The 17,496-nt window shown below is 45.9% G+C and overlaps 1 protein-coding gene across 5 annotated transcripts in view; it reads right to left on the bottom strand.

Annotated features, from left to right (window-relative positions):
• Positions 1-17,496, bottom strand: part of TIAM1 (TIAM Rac1 associated GEF 1) — a 202,932-nt gene that overhangs the window by 127,136 nt on the left and 58,300 nt on the right. For 3 of the 5 annotated variants that reach the window (XM_049627937.1, XM_049627939.1, XM_049627938.1), the window contains exons 2-3: positions 16,245-16,421; positions 6,313-7,286 (exon numbers count right to left, since the gene is read on the bottom strand). In XM_049627937.1, the coding sequence (XP_049483894.1) occupies positions 6,313-7,275 (963 nt within the window). In that variant the 5' untranslated portion in view covers positions 7,276-7,286; positions 16,245-16,421. Of the gene's footprint in view, positions 1-5,903; positions 6,069-6,312; positions 7,287-16,244; positions 16,422-17,496 lie in introns of those variants that run through there. The other 2 variants (XM_049627941.1, XM_049627942.1) reach the window with 2 other exon arrangements.

Raw genomic sequence — 17,496 nt, 5'->3', positions numbered from 1 at the left:
GGCCCAAATGATGATGGAAAGCCTATAGTGGCTCTTTCCTAAGTTCTACCTTGGGCTACATGGAGACCCTCTTAGCTCTTTCATAGCAGGCTGGCTGGGAGGGCGCTAAACTCCCAATCCCAACCCCTCCTCCTCCCCAGTGATGCTAGGAAACCAGCATTTTCATCAAGGGACACAGTTCCTCCTCTTCAAGCACTAAACTAAAAATGTGAATTTCGAAGGCTTGAACTTCCCCAGCCTACATTAGCATAAACGAGCAGCTCTCAAAGTGTGGACCAGGGATCCTTAGATCATTTCAGGGTAGACGGGGGCTCTCCCTTTTCCAAATACCTGGGCGAGGCCACATTTTCCCCCTACCGCCTCACCAAACTAGCATATCACAAGAGAGTGAATGCAGAAGCAGATAGGCGACTGTCAGGTCTTATCTGCCAGAAACTGCAGAGGTTTGCAAAATGTAAAATAACACCTCTCTTCCCACTAATTTTTTTAAATTTTAGAAAAACAAGAAATTTAAATAAAAAGTTACTTGCGTGAACACGTAATGGGTGTATTGGGGCTATTTTACAACAACTCAACGAGCATTTTCTTTACTTTTCTTTTTCAATTTCTAATATGATAACTATGTATGCATATAACCCAGAAACAGAAGTCTTCTGGAGTCTGCCATACTTTTTAAGAGTTCAAAGGGGTCTGAAACGCCTGACAGAGCCACCCCTCAACCACCTACTCACCCCACCCACTTCCCAAAAGGAGATCTTGCCGAACACGGATGGGCTTGCTTTCAAAACTACCTCATTGCTTAACGGAGATGCCAGAAAAGAGGAAGGTCAAGGGGAAAGCAAAAAAGCAGCACCAAACAGCAGTCGGAGAAGGGAAGGAAGGGAGGGTTTGTTGTTGTTGCTGTTTAATTTTATACGAAAATACATTGTTTTGTGAAGAATTAACCTGAGGTTATTAACCAGAAGCTTCTAGATGGACTTTGGGGAAACCATGGAGCCCCAGGAATTGAATGCAGAAGGGGGGTCCATGTGTTTCTCTAAGAAAAAGATCCAAATTTTTTATACAATTCTCAAAGGAGTCTGTGACCAGAGGTTAAGCATCTCTTGGATGCTGAGGTCAGGGAACATACTTATTCCTGAGCCATTTTTAAGTGGAAAGCAAAATCAAAATTTAAACACCAACACAATTTTCCAAGGAACTCAAGATCGTCTTCTGACAATGCTGTACCCTCTACGTTGCTGAAATCACGGATTCTGTGACTTGCTTCTCCAAACCAGAAAGCAAAGCTTTCTTCTAAAGCTGTCGTGAACACCTCTCAGGAACCACCGTCTCGGGCTATGGGGGTGGATATTCCTGTGTTCTTTTCAGCCAATCACCCTTTTTTGCTTCTGTACCAGAACTAAGGATTCTCATCTTAAAATCTGAGGACACAGGAGTTGAAATCTGTTCAAGAATGAGAGGTCGCATGCCGTGGGATGTGGGATTCTGAAGAATGACCCTGGGTCAGTGAGGCAGGAGACCTGGATTTTCATCTAGTTGGGACACCTTGTCACCTCATCTCTTTACATACACTTCTTCCCATGAAAAGCAAGGGGGCTGGACACAGAGGTGATCTGTGAGCTGGAAATCAGGCTGAAATGAATCCCTGCCAGTGGCCCACAGAGACCAGAAGCTCTGGTCTTACCGGTGGAGAGCTCTCTTGCCTTACCCCGTTCCCACTCCATACTACAGTATGAAGGATTTCTGGGAACACTGAGGTAGTCAAATACTGCACAAACACACGAACCTACCAAGAGCGTCACATCTCCACAAGGGGCGCTGAGCAGCGTCCCCTCGCTGTCTCAAGGCTGTGTCTCCCTGAGACATTCTTGGTACAGCTGCTCCCATTCTCATCTCCTAAGAGGATGAATGAAGCTCTCCTCACAGTTATGCACAATGGAGCCAAGCCAAAGCTTCCCTCTGAAACACGGAACCTGGCTAAAAGACGCCCCATCAGTTGGCGGTTTTCTCCTTCCACCTCACCCACTGAAAGTCTCAGACACAGAGGAGGGCTGAGCTCTAAAATATTAAGTCAAACTTTTCCATCGCAACTAATGATCATTATTGACTAAGCTTGTACAGTGTGCAAGATACTGTGCCGGGAGTTTCGCGTTCTCTCGTGTGGAACTCACATTACCCTATTTAAAGAGGCACCGAGATCCATCTAGATTACACGATCAACAGATAACAGGGCTCAAACGGACAAGCTCAGATCTGCTGGATTTCAGAACCTCTTTGCGTGACACCAGGCTGCCCCAACTCTGTTAACCACAGGAATTATCAAGACGGTAAAAGTTCAGTCCGAAAGACCGGTAATGCATCAATTAAATCAAGGGGCAGTTTCCTCTGTATTTCTGCAGAAATCAATACAAGTAAACTCTGCTTTAAGTGGTGTGGGTAAACCCTCCCAACAAATGAATACCAAACTGATTCGCAAGACAGATTTTTAGGCATGGTGCATGCGCACACACACACACACACACACACACACACACACACACATACTCTCAAACATACTGAATTAAATAACTCCTCAGCACTCACTGTGCAGCAGACATATGACATGTGTCACTTTTTAAAACCTAAACATGCACTCCAGTGCCTCATGTTTTAGTAACACATCCAACTACTGAACAAATACAAAAACAGGGAAAACGGTCAAAAACTCTTTTTCAATCATTTTCAAATCAAATTAAGTTGCTCGCATTATTTCAGATAAAACATATTTTATCCCAGGCTCAGAGGCCATGCTCTGGGGCCAAATGTCTGCCAGAAACTCTTCTTTCTGGGGAGTAAAATTGCTGACAGACAATTCCAGATTCAACTACATCACCAGGGCAGATGAGGCGACTTTAATGTCTATGATCCAAGCACGCTGGAGAGATCCCCTGGGTCAGAAACTTTTACCAACAACAACAACACAAAAAAGAACAAAAAAAGAATTCTTTTCAAGGAAGCTTCCACACCCACCGTCTCTTAAAATACACTGTTTGGAACATAGTGGGTTCTCAAGAAATCGCGTTGGATGAACACGCCAAACTTAGACTAGGAAGCGTGGGCGGAGGGATAGTGTTGTGCATAATTCTGGGGTTTGTTTCAAGTCATTAAAGATCCTCACTCAACATATAAAGTCAATACGAAAATAATACTTCCGTTTGTTTTACAGACTCCGCCAAAGGTTTCCATACGCAGTATCCCATTTGGTTCTCCTAGTGGTCCTGTCCGAGGCTGGTGGCACTCACCCTGGACAGAGAAGGAGCCCGTGGTGCACGCAAGATGGAGAGACTTGCCCAAGGTCACCGGTCAGTGAGGAGTGAGCCAGGATGTAAATGGAGTCGTCAGGACGCCTCGTCTGTTGCACTCTGCATTACATTAAGCTGCCTAAGCAGTGACTTTATGAGACCACATTCAGATGATCTCACTTCCATATATTAACGATTTTAGAAGGCGACAAGCCAAAGATGGAGACGTCATAGAACAATTACACGTGAGCGCTTTCAGTGGCACCCGCTCTGAAGGAGAGAACCGCTCTGCCCCTCTCTTTTGGGTGCAGTCGGCCGTGACTCAAAGGCTCAAAGCCCCACCCGCGGGGTGTGGGGTGAAGCAGAGGGTCTAGCCGTCCCCTGCAGTGGAGACCCGGAGCCAGAATACGGCCAGGCATGCCTCTCAAATCCCACACAGAATATGTGCTACCGTGGCACTGTTCCAGGGAAAGGGGACAGTCACAGGTGATGTTCCCCTTCTCTGAACTCTGAAGGCCGGCAGACCATCTCTTTGTATCAGCTCTGCGTGGCTCACTCAGTTGAGCATCCGACTTCGGCTGAGGTCATGATCGCACGGTTCGGGAGTTCGAGCCCTGCGTTGGGCTCTGTGCTGACAGCTCAGAGCCTGGAGCCTGCTTTGGATTCTGTGTGTGTGTGTCTCTCTCTCTCTCAAAAATAAACAAACATTTTTAAAAATCTAAAAAAAAAAAACAAGGAAGGAAGGAAGTTCTGACATGTGCTACAACAATGCATGAACCTTGAGGGCATGATGCTAAAGGAAAGACGCCAATCACAAAAAAGGCAAATACTACATGATTCCACTTATATGAGGTCCCTATAGTAGTCAAATTCAGAGACGCAAAATAGAATGGTGGTTGCCTGGGGCTGGGCGGGGGTTGGGGGTGAGGAGAGAGGTTGGGTACTGGGCTTCAGTTTTGCAATACGGAAAGGGTTCTGGAGATGGATGGTGGTGATGGCCGCACAGCAGTGTGGAGGGACTTAATGCCAGCGCACTGGACACTTAAAAACGGTCAGCGTGGTGGGGCGCCTGAGTGGCTCAGTCGGTTGAGCATCAAACTTTGGCTCAGGTCATGATCTCGCGGTCTGTGGGTTCGAGCCCCACGTCAGGCTCTGTGCTGACAACGCAGAGCCCGGAGCCTGCTTCTGATTCTGTGTCTCCCTCTCTCTCTGCCCTTCCCCCGCTGATGCTCTGTCTCTCTCTCTCTCTCTGTCAAAAATAAATAACATTAAAAACATTTTTTTTAAAAAAATGGTCAATGTGATAAATGTTATGGGTATATTTTTCCCACAATGAAACATAATTTTAAAAAGAAAAGGAGGGGAGAGGTCAAACACGTTCCCTTTAGTCCATATAAACCCAGAGGAACATACAGTTAACTTTTAATTATTTAAATACAGAAATCTAGAGCAGTAAAAGAAAAAACAAAACAAAACTACCCCTGATGACCTATACATGAGAACTTAAAATTCCAAAGTAGGGGAACCTGGGAGGCTCGGTCGGTTAAGCACACGACTCTCCATTTCGGCTCAGGTCGTGGTCTCACGGTTTTGTGGGTTCAAGCCCCCCATCAGGCTCTGTACTGACAGCGCAGAGCCAGCTTGGAATTCTCTCTGTGCCCCTCCCCCATTCATGCTGTCCCGGTCCCTCTCAAAAAATAAACTTAAAAAAAATTTTTTTATTTAAAAAATAAATAAAATTCCAAGATAAAATTAGAAACCTGAGATTTTGAACACTTAAAAAAATCTGCTCTCCAGCAAGAACACAGAGAGTCTGAGGCCAATTTTCTTTGTCTCCTTCCTTAGGTTCTCCACCATCTGCCCATCATACTTAGACCCCCTTTCCGAGAGAACTTCACCTTGAAATGCCTGTTTTGCTCGCACAGGAGCAGTACCAGAGGTACACCGATCACTGGTCGGGTCAGAGGGCACCTGCTGTTCCCCGGCAGACCGCACTGCCGTTAGCCGGTCACCCTGGTGGCTGACATGCCTTTCGACGCAAATGGGCTTGATCTGGATTTCTGATCCGAAGCCCCATCCTGCAAACCACGAGCCTACCCTTGACCCAAGCCAGGCCTCCCAGAACTCTGCTACGGGGGCACAGCAGGACCAGAAGAGGACTCTAGTCCCACCTGGTCCAAGCAGGAGGGCTTGACAGGTCCTTATGCTCGTGTGAGTATCATTACCGGTTAAGGTGGGGAGTCCTCTTTCCGTTAGCAAGACACTTCTTAAAAACCCTTGACAAATGTCTTCCCACCCACCCTCTCGTGCCCTAGACCCCCTGGCAGGCAGGTTGAGCATTTTCACTCCCATTTTTCAGAGGAGCAACTAGAAGGCAGGGTTTGCCCAAGGTCACACAACTAGTTGGCTGCAGAGGAGGAACTGGAGCCCGCCCGTGTTATTCCTTCCGCTACACCTCCCTCCAGAGACAGGGCTGGCCAGCATCGCAAGGAACAGGAAATTGAAATGGCTCCTGGTAAGGCAGGAAGGCTGCCAACCTCCGAGAGAAGTTGACAAATGACCAGAGCCCGCCCTGAGTCGAAAATGCCTCCTCAAAGGAGCTTCCGACTAACCCCTTCCCACCTGCGGTGCTGGAGACAGGAGCTGTAAGAGGCCGCAGCCCACCATGCCCATCTGTCCGGGGAGAGGAAGGAAGCTCAGAACCAGCGAGCTGCTGCGGCAGATCGGAGTTGGACAGGCAGTCGCTTCCCAGTAAGAACTTAGCAGCTTTATTCTCACTCCCGCCACATCCCCCCCCCCCCCCCCACTGCCAAACACACACTCCTTCCTTCATCCCACCCCCGCCCACGGAACGGGAAGCGGGGCGAAGCAGAGGTGAGGCCAGCCCTCGGGGAAAGCGGTACCACCTGCAGCAGCCACCGGGCAAACAGGGCACAAGCCACTAAGAGACGGGAATCTCGCGGGAGCACAATCATGCACTAAAAGTCATGCACCGACTCCAAAACATGGAAACAGACTTCGGTCACTTTACCTGAGTTGTTTTTGCTCTTCTGCCTTGCATGCTGTTGCTATGGCTAATTTGTGGGTTGGTGGCACCTTCGGAAAGACAGTGAGATTTCCTACAGGGGAGTGTGTTGTAATTACTGTACGGTACAGACTCTTCAGCAGCAGCCGGTGGCATCTTATGGTTTGCAAGCTCGGGGATATCAGACACCAGATTCCGACAGTAGCCTGCAAATTTGCTCCTTGGCCCCCCGTTTGCCGTCACCCCGGAGTTTTTCTGAGCGTACAAGTCACCCAGGGAATTGGCACGCTGACAGGCGCTGAGCCGCCGCGGACTCGCCCGGGGTTCCATCCCCCGAGCCTCCTCACAGTCTTTCTCTTCAGTGGAAACCAAGATTTCTTCGTTGCTTGTTAAATGTTCTTGGCTCAGATCGGAGAGTGAGAATTCCAGGCTGTCCTCCCGCCAGATGTCTGCAGATTTGGAGCGCTTCTTCTTAAAGCTCGCCGTCTCCATGAAAGCGGGCCCATTGGATGTATAGGGACGCTGCCTCCTGCCCCCGTCAGCCAAGTACGCAGCGTCATCCCCGTAAAGCCTGCTCTCCTCCGAGTCTGGCATGCTCTGCACAGAGGCGGCTGTGAGGACGATGCTGCTGTCTACGCTGGGAGCGACGGAAGAGTCGGTGTACGACACGGGTCTCAGGCCCATATCCACTCGGTCCACCCAGATGGGGCTGCCGAAGTCCTCCAGGGCGCCTTCTTGGGAGAAGGGCTCCAGGCCATTTTCGGCCAGAGACTGGGGGATGCTGGGCGTGCTGCTGGACCGCGTGCTCACTTCGGAGTTCCTGTGGATCACCTTCCCCGAGGACGCGTGCCTCGTCCGCCGCGCCTTGTGCGACAGGCGCAGGGAGCGCGACGTGTGCTTGCGGCCCAGGCTGGCATGCTTTTCTCCATAAAACTCATGCTCTACATTTTGACTTTCTGCGTTTCCCATGGTTTTATGGTCTGTAGCACGGGGGGGGAGGGGGGGAGAGGGGGAGGGGGGAAAAAGGAGGGGATAATTGAGTCACCAATGGGTACGGGCAGTTCAACAGAAAAGAACTCAGGGTGCAGGGCGGGCAGACAGCTTGGCAGGTCACAGCATACCCACCTCTCTCTACCCACCCGGCAGGTGCTCGGTCTCTTACCCGGTGGCAGGTGAGAACCAGCGTCATCCACTGAGATGGGCCCTCCCGAGATGTGTGAGAGGAGCCTCAGCAAGATGTTCAGACAATGAAACTCGTCTTTGTCCAGAGGGCAGCTGCCTATGGGGAACCTGCCACCGTGCTGCCTCCATGAGGCTACCAGCCCTAAACTCTATACGTAACAAAGTTCTCAAACCCGGAGAGCACAAACCGAGGGGTTGGGCAAATGCGTCACTTTCTGCTTGAAACTACCCGTATTTCAAACAACAGTTAACAAAACTCACAGGTGCATGTGATAACCCCCTCCCTCCCGATGCGTCTGCTTGATTCAGACTTCAAAAATCAATCAGAACTGGGAAAACTCAAGATGTAAGTCCCATCAACTCCTCCTAGTTTTTCAAAGTCAAAAAGGAAAATGGGCTTGCTGCTTTTTATTATCATTTTTTTTTTTTTACCTTAAATTCCACAGCATTCTGAAAACCTTAACTTGCGGTGTTTGGGAAGGGGTGCGGGCAGAAGAAAATAGAAACCCCACTCTCTGCTTAGCAGCAGACCAATGGGTTTATTTCTGGCAGCAAATCCAAATTGAGAACATTGATCTGGTACAGAGTGCCTGCAAACAGACATTCACATCATGAAACCACTAAATGTGATTCCGCCTTTTGGGGCTGCCCAGGTTAATCCAAGTCCTTCCTTAACATTTCTCCAGTCTCTCGCACTGACCTGGTGGCCTTATCCACCATAGGAAAGAGACAAACCTTCCAAGCTCAGCGATTGTGACTCCATTGGCCTATTCTCCTTGCTTTGCTCTTTCTCTGTACCATTCAAATTGTAGGCACTCGGGATATACACATAAAAGTGGCCAGAATGGAAAGAAGAAAAATATAGTAGCTGGACATATTCCTGAGTTGATTTTTCCAACCACCTACACAGTCATTCATTCAGAAAATATACACTGAGCACCTACCATGTTCTTGAAGCCAGAGATACAACAGAGAACAAAAGAGACACATTCCCTACTCTCGTGAAACTGATACTGTAGCCCCGGGAAGGCACACAATAAAAGTGAAAGGCACCAGGGGGAAATGGAGAATGAATTCCCTTACGACCACGACAAACAGCTTGGAATGCCCTGGACTATAATAATACACGTTCACATTGATCCAGAATCATTCCCTAATCTCACTGTTCTGTCTGAAACACTGCATTGACCACCACAAGCGCATCATCACGGAAACGAAAGTGGCAACAGGAAGAGAAAACCTCCATTTCAGGTTCCAGTGAGTTCATAGGTAACTCATACAGGCACCAGATGTTAAGCTATTCCCACACTGGAATATTCCCTACCAGGTCACACATCATATGATTCTCAGAGGGAACTTTCCAAGAAGGAGGATCTCCTTTTTACTGGCAGTAAGTATATTTCAAAGCAGTTAAACTCATGCCTCTCTGACTGGCATCTTTAAGAAGAAAAGAAAAGAAAAAAAAAAAAACCTCAACTCACTGGAGGGAAAAGAAACAGATCAACTGTCCAAACACGACCATTTATGGGATCTAGAGTCCAAAGAATATCATGTGCTGCATTTTTAAAGTAAAACAAATAAACATTTCCATAACTAAAGGCCATGACTAATTTCTTAGAGGTTTTTTTTTTTTTAATAGACGTTAAGATCCCTGGATGTATCTATGTATCTATGGTTTACCAATAAATAATACAGAGCTCAGAACAAGTGTTAGCCATGGTTCCATTTTAAGAATCACAGAGATTTAAGTTTAAAAGCAGGGAAGAATGACTGTGGAAAAAGTGAATGAGAGAAAAGCCAAACTGTCACCTCACACCTCAGGCCCACCAGGGGGACTCTCCTCTACCATACGTATCAAAAGTGTGCAAATATAAATTGACAGACATATTCCCGACAACAAATTTTTGGTTAGGCTTGTTTCTGCCAAGAGAAGAGTAATCAAGTTAAAAGCCTCAGGAGAGGTTTCCTAAAGGAAATGGGCCCAACCTTCAAGAATTACAGCGTCTCCATGCATCATCGTGACGGGTCCTGTTATATTAATAGCATTTTTAGGAGCAAGATTCTTTTCAGCCAGCCAAGGTAGGAAAGAAGCCATTTTTATCTTCAGAACTAGAATTTAGAGATGAATGCCAAATCTCCTAAATCCTACCAAGAGAAATTCTCAGGGGATGACCTACACAGAGTCAGCAGGAAGTGTGAGGCTGCTAAAGAACAATCCGTTTCTAGGGACTGCTGCAATAGCCCTTGGTTGGAAAGCTTTTCCAGAAAGGTCGGTGACAACCATGAGGGCCCATGTGGCCTTGGTGGAGGACTCAGAAATAACAGAAGCATGAAAACTTGAAACTGCTCCTTGCATCTGACAGACACAATCTCCCCTTGCAGGGACAACCCCCCACCCCCTGCCAGAGTCAACCCCCAGAACGTGGCCCAATCCTTTTCATGTACAAATGTAAAATGCCAGCTACTTCCATTATCTGAGTACCTCCCTGTTCTCGGTTTAACCCTATCGTTTATTTTCATTTCAAACAAACAAACAAACAAACAAACACCCAATTTGTATTTTACATTTGCACCAGCTTTGTTCCTGTGAAGCAGGAAGCAACTTCAGGGCAGAAAAGTGGCTTTCAATTTCTTGGTGGCCTCTATGGAGGCTAGAAGGGTTCGACTCGAGACAAGGAATCAGTAAACATTCATGCGTTTTAGTAACAAAAGCAAAGGGCACCTCACCAACGTGATCATGGCACCATCAGCAGGTAAGAGAAGAAAAATTAAGGTGAGACTGAAATACAAAAGCCAGGATAGAAATTAAAAAGAAGAGCGTCAGGGAAAAAAAAAGGAGTACTCAATCTCAAACCAGAAACCGTCACCAGTTTTAAACTCATTAAAACTATCACTTCCTTATGTAGAATGTTAGTGGTTCCTAACAGCTTGCACTTTCAGGGGGCAGTGGGAGGGGTATTAAGCAGGAGGTGCTGGGTAAGATTTTATTACAGGAATAAATCTCAGTATTTAAGCCTCTCTCACACTTTCTTTTCAAAGGTCTAAGTTCTGGCTACTCTAGCCTGCCCCAGGGCCTTTGCCCATGCTCTTCCTTCTACCCACAACTCTCCTTCTCTCAGGCATCTACCTCGCTCACGCTCCAGTTCATTGTAATTCTGACTCAAATGCTGCCTTCTCAGGGTGACCTTTCCTGGCCTCTCTACCCACAATGACAACCCCTCCTGCAGACCTCAATCCTTATCCCTCTTCTTTGTTTTTCTCTTCCTCCTTAGAATTTATCACAGTGGTTAACAATGTATTTCACTTATCTTTTTTTATCCTCTATCCTTCCCCACTACAACCTAAGCTTCAGGAAAGCTGAAAGTTTTGCCTTGTTTACTGCTGTATCCTCAGTGCCTAGAACATTGCCTGAAAGGTAAAAGGTGTAAGGTGCTCAGTGGAAAAATACTGAATGAATGAATGAATGAATGAATGATAAAATGAACTTTCACCTAGGATGCAACAACTCCTACAACCACAATAAAATGTAGGTGTGAATGTTAACACCACACACACTGGGTAAAAATACCACAGTGTGGACTAGAGAAAACACACATCAGACTTAAACACGCTGGCCTCTCCCACCAGGGTGCCTTGAAGACACTCCAGTCTTCAACGTGCCTGTTGCTCTGTGTCCCTTCCACCTGAAGACCTGTGTAGGTCCCTCATCCCAGACCATTCGACCCTGCCCCACCGTGCTCCCCTCATCCCCCAATTACCTGGCCAAAGAATGAAGGCCTGGCACCTGCCTCATGTCACTTAATTCTTGTCCTCAATTCATAGCTGCGTCCTCTTCTAAGAGAGGACCTTGCAGGGGTTTAGGGAAAGGCTCAAGAGTCGAGAGGATACCCCTCCCCATTGTGTGGGTGGACAGTGCAGGACAGCTCAGCCTAAGATGATCCAGACACAATGGGGGCATGGGCGACATAGTGGGGCCACAGGCAGGGGGTCATTCCGACAGGGTCAGAAAACCGAGATTCTCAAGGTCTGAGCTCAAGGGCGCTAAAGGGAACGTGACTCTCCAACACCACGATCTGTCTCTTAATATGATCAATTTAATTTTTCAAGTAATCACTGCAAATTCCTGTAAATCCACCCAATTAAATACACAGTGAAAAGGTATCTTAAGGAACTTTATCAAGAAGTATGGTCATTAGGGTGGATCATACATTCATCAGCTAAGTGGTCCTTTCTTAAGGACTGCTTTTTTCAATTTATTAGCCTGCTTAAATTTATAACTACATGTGTACATTGAAAAAAAAAAGGTCAAACTCCTGGCTTTGATAGTTTACTCTAATTATTTAAGAGTCAACCATCAGGGGACACTAGGTGAAGGGTATACTTTCAGTATACGAGTTCCTCTGAACCTGTGATTATTTCCAAATGGAAAAAAACAAAGCCTTACCTGAAATATTGTGGTTAAACAAAATTTTTGTTTAAAAGTGAGAGTTCTGCAAAATGAAACTTTAAAAATTTTTTTTAATGTTTATTTATTTTTGAGAGAGACAGAGACAGAATGCGAGTGGGTTAGGGGCAGAGAGAGAGGGAGACACAGAATCCGAAGCAGGCTCCAGGCTCCGAGCTGTCAGCACAGAGCCCGACGCGGGGCTCGAACTCATGAACCGTGAGATCATGACCTGAGCCGAAGTCGGACGCTCAACTGACTGAGCCACCCAGGCACCCCTAAAATCTGCTTTTACAGCTGAAAGCCATCAAAAACATTCTAATATAAGTTTCCACAAATTAGGCAATAAGAAATAAGCATGCACTGAGCATCATCTAGCATCTATTATTAGGAAATACAAAGCAAACACAGACCAATGGTCTCAAATGAGGTTGAACTGAGAGGTAGAGTTGAGTGGCAATGCGTTTCTGTCTTAATAAATAAAGTCGTGTGCAAATCTGAGTTGCTATCGTCTGGTGCCAGCCAAGGTTCAGATGCAATATGGCACCAGGACGGACCCTTCCCTCGCTGATAAAAACTAAAAACTTGGGACCAAAGGAAAAAAAGCAAGTACCCAAAGACTGCAAAGTGTAAGCAAAAGCAAGCGGACTGGGGAAGGGAGTCAAAACCTGAAGAGGCGGCACACACGGGAGTGAGTTTCCTGGTTTTCTCTCCCAGCCTTGCCCGGAAGGCGTTCACCCAGCATACCCAGACACAGGCGAAGCAAAAATTCTCAGGACATGCCCGACTGTTCTGGCCAGAGAACCAAGGTAAGTGGTCCCTGAAACCAAAGGAGTGAGGGGGATCTCAGAGAACAGAGAGGCGGAGAAGCAAACCCACTCATGCTGCGTATAAACGCACATGAGTTCCGGGCTCACCCCTCAGAGGCACATGCCTTGGACTGACCCAAAGCAAGACGGCAAAGGCTTTGAGAACTGAATTATGATACAAACCACAGCCCACGTCCCAGATGAGCCAGCGGCACATGTGGGGGACAAGTGAGACCAAAGTGACACTGGAGCCACCACCCACCAAAGGGGAGGCAGAACTTGTCATCTGAACCTTGCCAGGCTGATTACCTGCCAAAACAGCGAAAAAAGAAAAGACCAACATTTTCCGGGTGATTTTAACAGGACTTGGGGTCTCCCGATATAATACTTAAAATGTCCACGATGTATTCCAAAGAACCAAGAAAAGCTAACCAATTCTCAAGAGAAAAGACAATCCATAGATGTCAACGTTCAAGTGACCCAGATGTTGGCATAACAAACAAAGACTGTTAAGGTCGCTATTACATGGTTGAAACCGCAGCCCAATGTATCCTGGGACTCCCACGCTAGGAAACGAATGCAAAGCGCACCCAAAGTGATCAAAGGAGTGAGGAAAAATTCGTCGAGGTTAAAATGTTTTTCTTCTGAAATCTCCTCTCCAAAAAAACTAAATAAAATAAAGCAGCTACTCTAACTGTGCTCCCTGAGTAAAGGTAAGCACTCTCGAAATAAATGGAATCCTCAATTGCTTGCAGTGTCTACACAAAATCATTATGAACATAACTATTGTATACGAGCAGAGGAACAGAACACAAAAAAGAAAGGTAAAACGTATTATGATCCAAGAGAGAACATGCAAGCTGTGTCTTTAATCACACTGATGTTACGTTTTCCCCCGCACTGCATGAGAAAACATTCCAGTTAATAGAAAATCACCCCACGGCCAAGGTCTCTGGGCAGAGAGGAACAAAGAAAAATATTCCTGTAACTTTACATTGTTCAGAGGAAAAAGGGGGAGAGGGGCGCCTGGTGGCTCAGTTGGTTAAGCATCCAACTTCAGCTCAGGTCATGATCTCGTGGTCTGTGAGTTCGAGCCCCGCATCGGGCTCTGTGCTGACAGCTCAGAACCTGGAGCCTGCTTTGAATTCTGTGCCTCCCTCTCTCTCTGCCCATCCCCTACTCTCACTGTCTCTCTCTCTAAAAAAGAAATAAACATTAAAAAATTAAAAAAAAAAAAAGAAAAAGGGGAAGAGAAAGAAGAAGATACAATGGAAACCAGAAATGACCTCATCACCTTGAGGACTAAGGAGCCTGGAATAATATTTTTATGGTACGGCATGTCAGAGTCCCTAGATAAGTCAAGTGATTCAAGCGGTACCTCAAACACACAGCAGAATGGCCCAGCCCTTTCCCTGAAGAATGGGAAGGCTCCGAGTGGTCAAAGCCCAGTCTTGTGCGTCAGCCTGCCAAGGTTTGTCCTGTTCAGAAGTAGACAATCAAAAAGGAGAATTCTACTGCTGTTGCGGTGGAACATCCCTAGAGCAAAACCCTTCTTATTCTCAGGAAGCAAAACTTACATTTGCGAAGTGCATCCAAGAAACTGGCTTTGAGCAGGTTAAAATTTTCTTTAAGAATATTAATAGTATTTCACTTTCTTAGGGCACCTGGGCGGCTCAACTCTTGATTTCAGCTCAGGTCACGATCTCACGGTTCATGAGTTCGAGCCCCCAAGTCGGGCTCCACACTGAGGGTGCAGAGTCTGCTTGGAATTCTCTCTCTCTCCCTCTCTCTATCTGCCCCTCCCCTGCACACACCTGCATGCACATACTTCTCAAAATAAATAAACTTAAAAAAAAAAAAATAATAATAATAACATTTCACTTTCTCACATGCATGTGAGCACACACACTGGCAACTATTCTGGATAGAGCGATTAGGGGAAATTTTAATTTCCAAAAGTTATATTTTTTGGATTTTCTAAAGTTTCTACACTAACCCTGGAATTCATTTTAAGGAAAGAAAAATAAGTAAAACATGTTAACATGTTGTAAGTCCCTGGGTTTTTTGGATAATTGAGAGTGAGGATGTGGGCACTACATTGACAGCTACAACAAACGACACCAAACCCAAACTCAAAACAGATGGCTGGGGAAATTACCTAAGGTAAAAAGAACACCATCTAGCTTGGACTTCATCACGCTTTCCCTACATTCCAACAGCACTTGGCTTGACCTGTTCACATGGCGTCTGCAATGTGGTTATTTGTACACTGATGTGCTGCTCTTGCTTTTTATGTATCCCCTTCCCATTTTATTGTAATTCCCCAGTGGCAGGGACCATGCTGTACCCATCCATGTCCTGGTCACCTCTAGATACTCATTAACACAGATCTCTTCACTGGGAGTGGTCGCCATGCAGCCCAACTCGTAACAAGGGTACTTCAAATATAAAAACTGTTAGAGCTCACGAGTGGGCCCGAGATGACCCAATTCGAATCAGATTCAAGTCAGAAGGCAACTATGAAAGCCAGGTTTCTCTGTCATTTGGCAAGGACATCGTGAAATCCAAGCATAAGGCATTTAATGATGTATGTAAATTATAATTATTAATAATATAATTTTTTCACTCCCCTGAGGTATTTAAAAACTTATTAAAATAAACATAATGATCACCCTTCTATGACTTGAAAACAGACCTCCACATTTGCAGGAGAAAGGATGAAATGTATTTATTTCAAAGTTAAATTTGAAGCGAAAATCACAAGACAACAGATTGCAAATTTAAAATTAGCTTCTGGTGGGAGGTCTTTGGTTTCAAGCCTGTTTTTTCTCTCCTGGAGGCTGAGCTTGAAGACAGGGGTGGGGGGGGGGGGGGGGGGGGGAGAAGCTAAGATTACACGGAGACAAAGTTCTTAAAGTTTCTGCTCAATCTTTACAAACCCATGAAAAATGTTTTTGCCAAGTCACACGCGAGCACCCCTAACATGAGAGACTAAACAGGAAAGTTTTGCAACAAATAAAAGATGATCTTTGATTTAGAAAGATTATTATTTTGACTGTATTTATTTTGCTTTTTAAAGATTATCCAAACCACAAACAAAATATATCATTGTTTTGAATTTAAGATTTTGCAGCTAGGTTTGTCTTTTTCAAACATAATCCAATATAAAGATGCTGAAGCTCAGGGATAAATTTAAAAGACCCCGAGGGCAATTCACAGGGTGAGAAAAGATTTCATAGGTACCAGGCTTTTTCTTTTTTTCTTTTCTTTTTCTTTTTTTTTTTTTAAGCTTTAATGCTAATGCTTTTGAATTCTTAGATGGGTGTAACCCTAATCCAAAGAAGTGGTTCCAAATTCTTTTTCCCATGAGCTCCACGCAAGACAGCAATTCCAATTATGCTAAAACATATCTGTCCCTCCCCCCTCCCAACCCCACCTTTGAAGCATTTCCATTAATTCATGCAGACACATATACAGGCTCAAAAATACATATACAAACCTACCTTCCAAGGCAACAGTGGTTCCCAGCCCAACGTGCCCCAAGAGCACTGTGGCATTTAGATACTGAGATTGGAAATGGCCAGGCTAAACAGTGACAGGGGCTGGGGCAAGGTATCAGCACCTGTCCCTCGCGAAGGCCGTCATGGTCTCATCTGAGTCTATGAGGAGGTGCCAAAAACCTGGAGAGGACCAAAAAGAGAAAGGAAATGGTCAGCCAGAACACAGAAAGTGGGCCTTTTTTTTTATGGCGCCCATTTTTCTCAATTCTCCAACATCCATGTTGTGTGCAATACCCCACCCCAAATCACACAGTGCAACAGTTGGCCGCAGGTACAAAGTGACAGGCATAATCAGATAAATAAATAAGTATGAGTGTGTTTATACTGATGGGAAGAAACAGTCCCACGAGCTACATTATCATTTTCCCCTATTTCTGTGGACGAAAGTATCCGATGACAGAAACAGGTTACTTCGGATGATTTCCAGGGCTCTTCTTCCTCTCCACAAGGTCTCAACGGACAGACACACATACAAGGAAACAAGGGAGTCTCAGCTATTACCAAAGCAGGGCTATATTTATAATGAAGGTTGAAGAAAATGTTAAAAGGCAGGAAAACCAAAGACCTAATTAAATACACAGACCTCGTGGCTTACATCTTTGCAGCTGGCAAACTTCAGAGACCACTCATGAAGAATATGTACAGAAAAGAATTTAGCAAAATATCTAAACTGTTATTTAACACAGAAGAGAAATTGACAAGGATAACTCCACGAACGTGCAGTTTGGATGGTTTTTCGGCAGCTACTGAGTAAGAAAGGAAGAGAGACTGCGGGTTCCCTGGGGTGGCTGCACCTCACCACTGTCCTCCTGGGCACCCATCTGTGGGGCAGCCCGCTGCAGCCACCCATTGCTGGTGTTTTCAGCAAGGCGAGAACACGAGGCGCCAAACGCTTAGAGCACGAACGCGGAGAAAACTGCCTATTTTGTGGAAGGCAACCCCACAGGGGCAGCCAATAAATAAATGCACACATCCACAGAGAACAGTAAGTAAAGTTGCGGTTGCTTCCTTATCTTGGAAACCGGGCTATTGAACCTGAAGTTGGTGACTCATGCTTGCAAGAAAGGGAGCGCTCGGCCTCGGCAACACCCCATTATTAGCCTACAATACATGCCCTTTCCATAATACCCCCATCGCTGGCTTGTTCTCACTCTTCCCCTAGGCATCCTCCTGAAGCTGTTTGCTGCAAATTTTC

This window comes from Panthera uncia, chromosome C2 (assembly GCF_023721935.1).
Source record: "Panthera uncia isolate 11264 chromosome C2, Puncia_PCG_1.0, whole genome shotgun sequence".
Classification (NCBI taxonomy): domain Eukaryota; kingdom Metazoa; phylum Chordata; class Mammalia; order Carnivora; family Felidae; genus Panthera; species Panthera uncia.
Note: the sequence above shows the minus strand (reverse complement) of the source record. Positions and strands in the feature narration are given on the sequence as shown.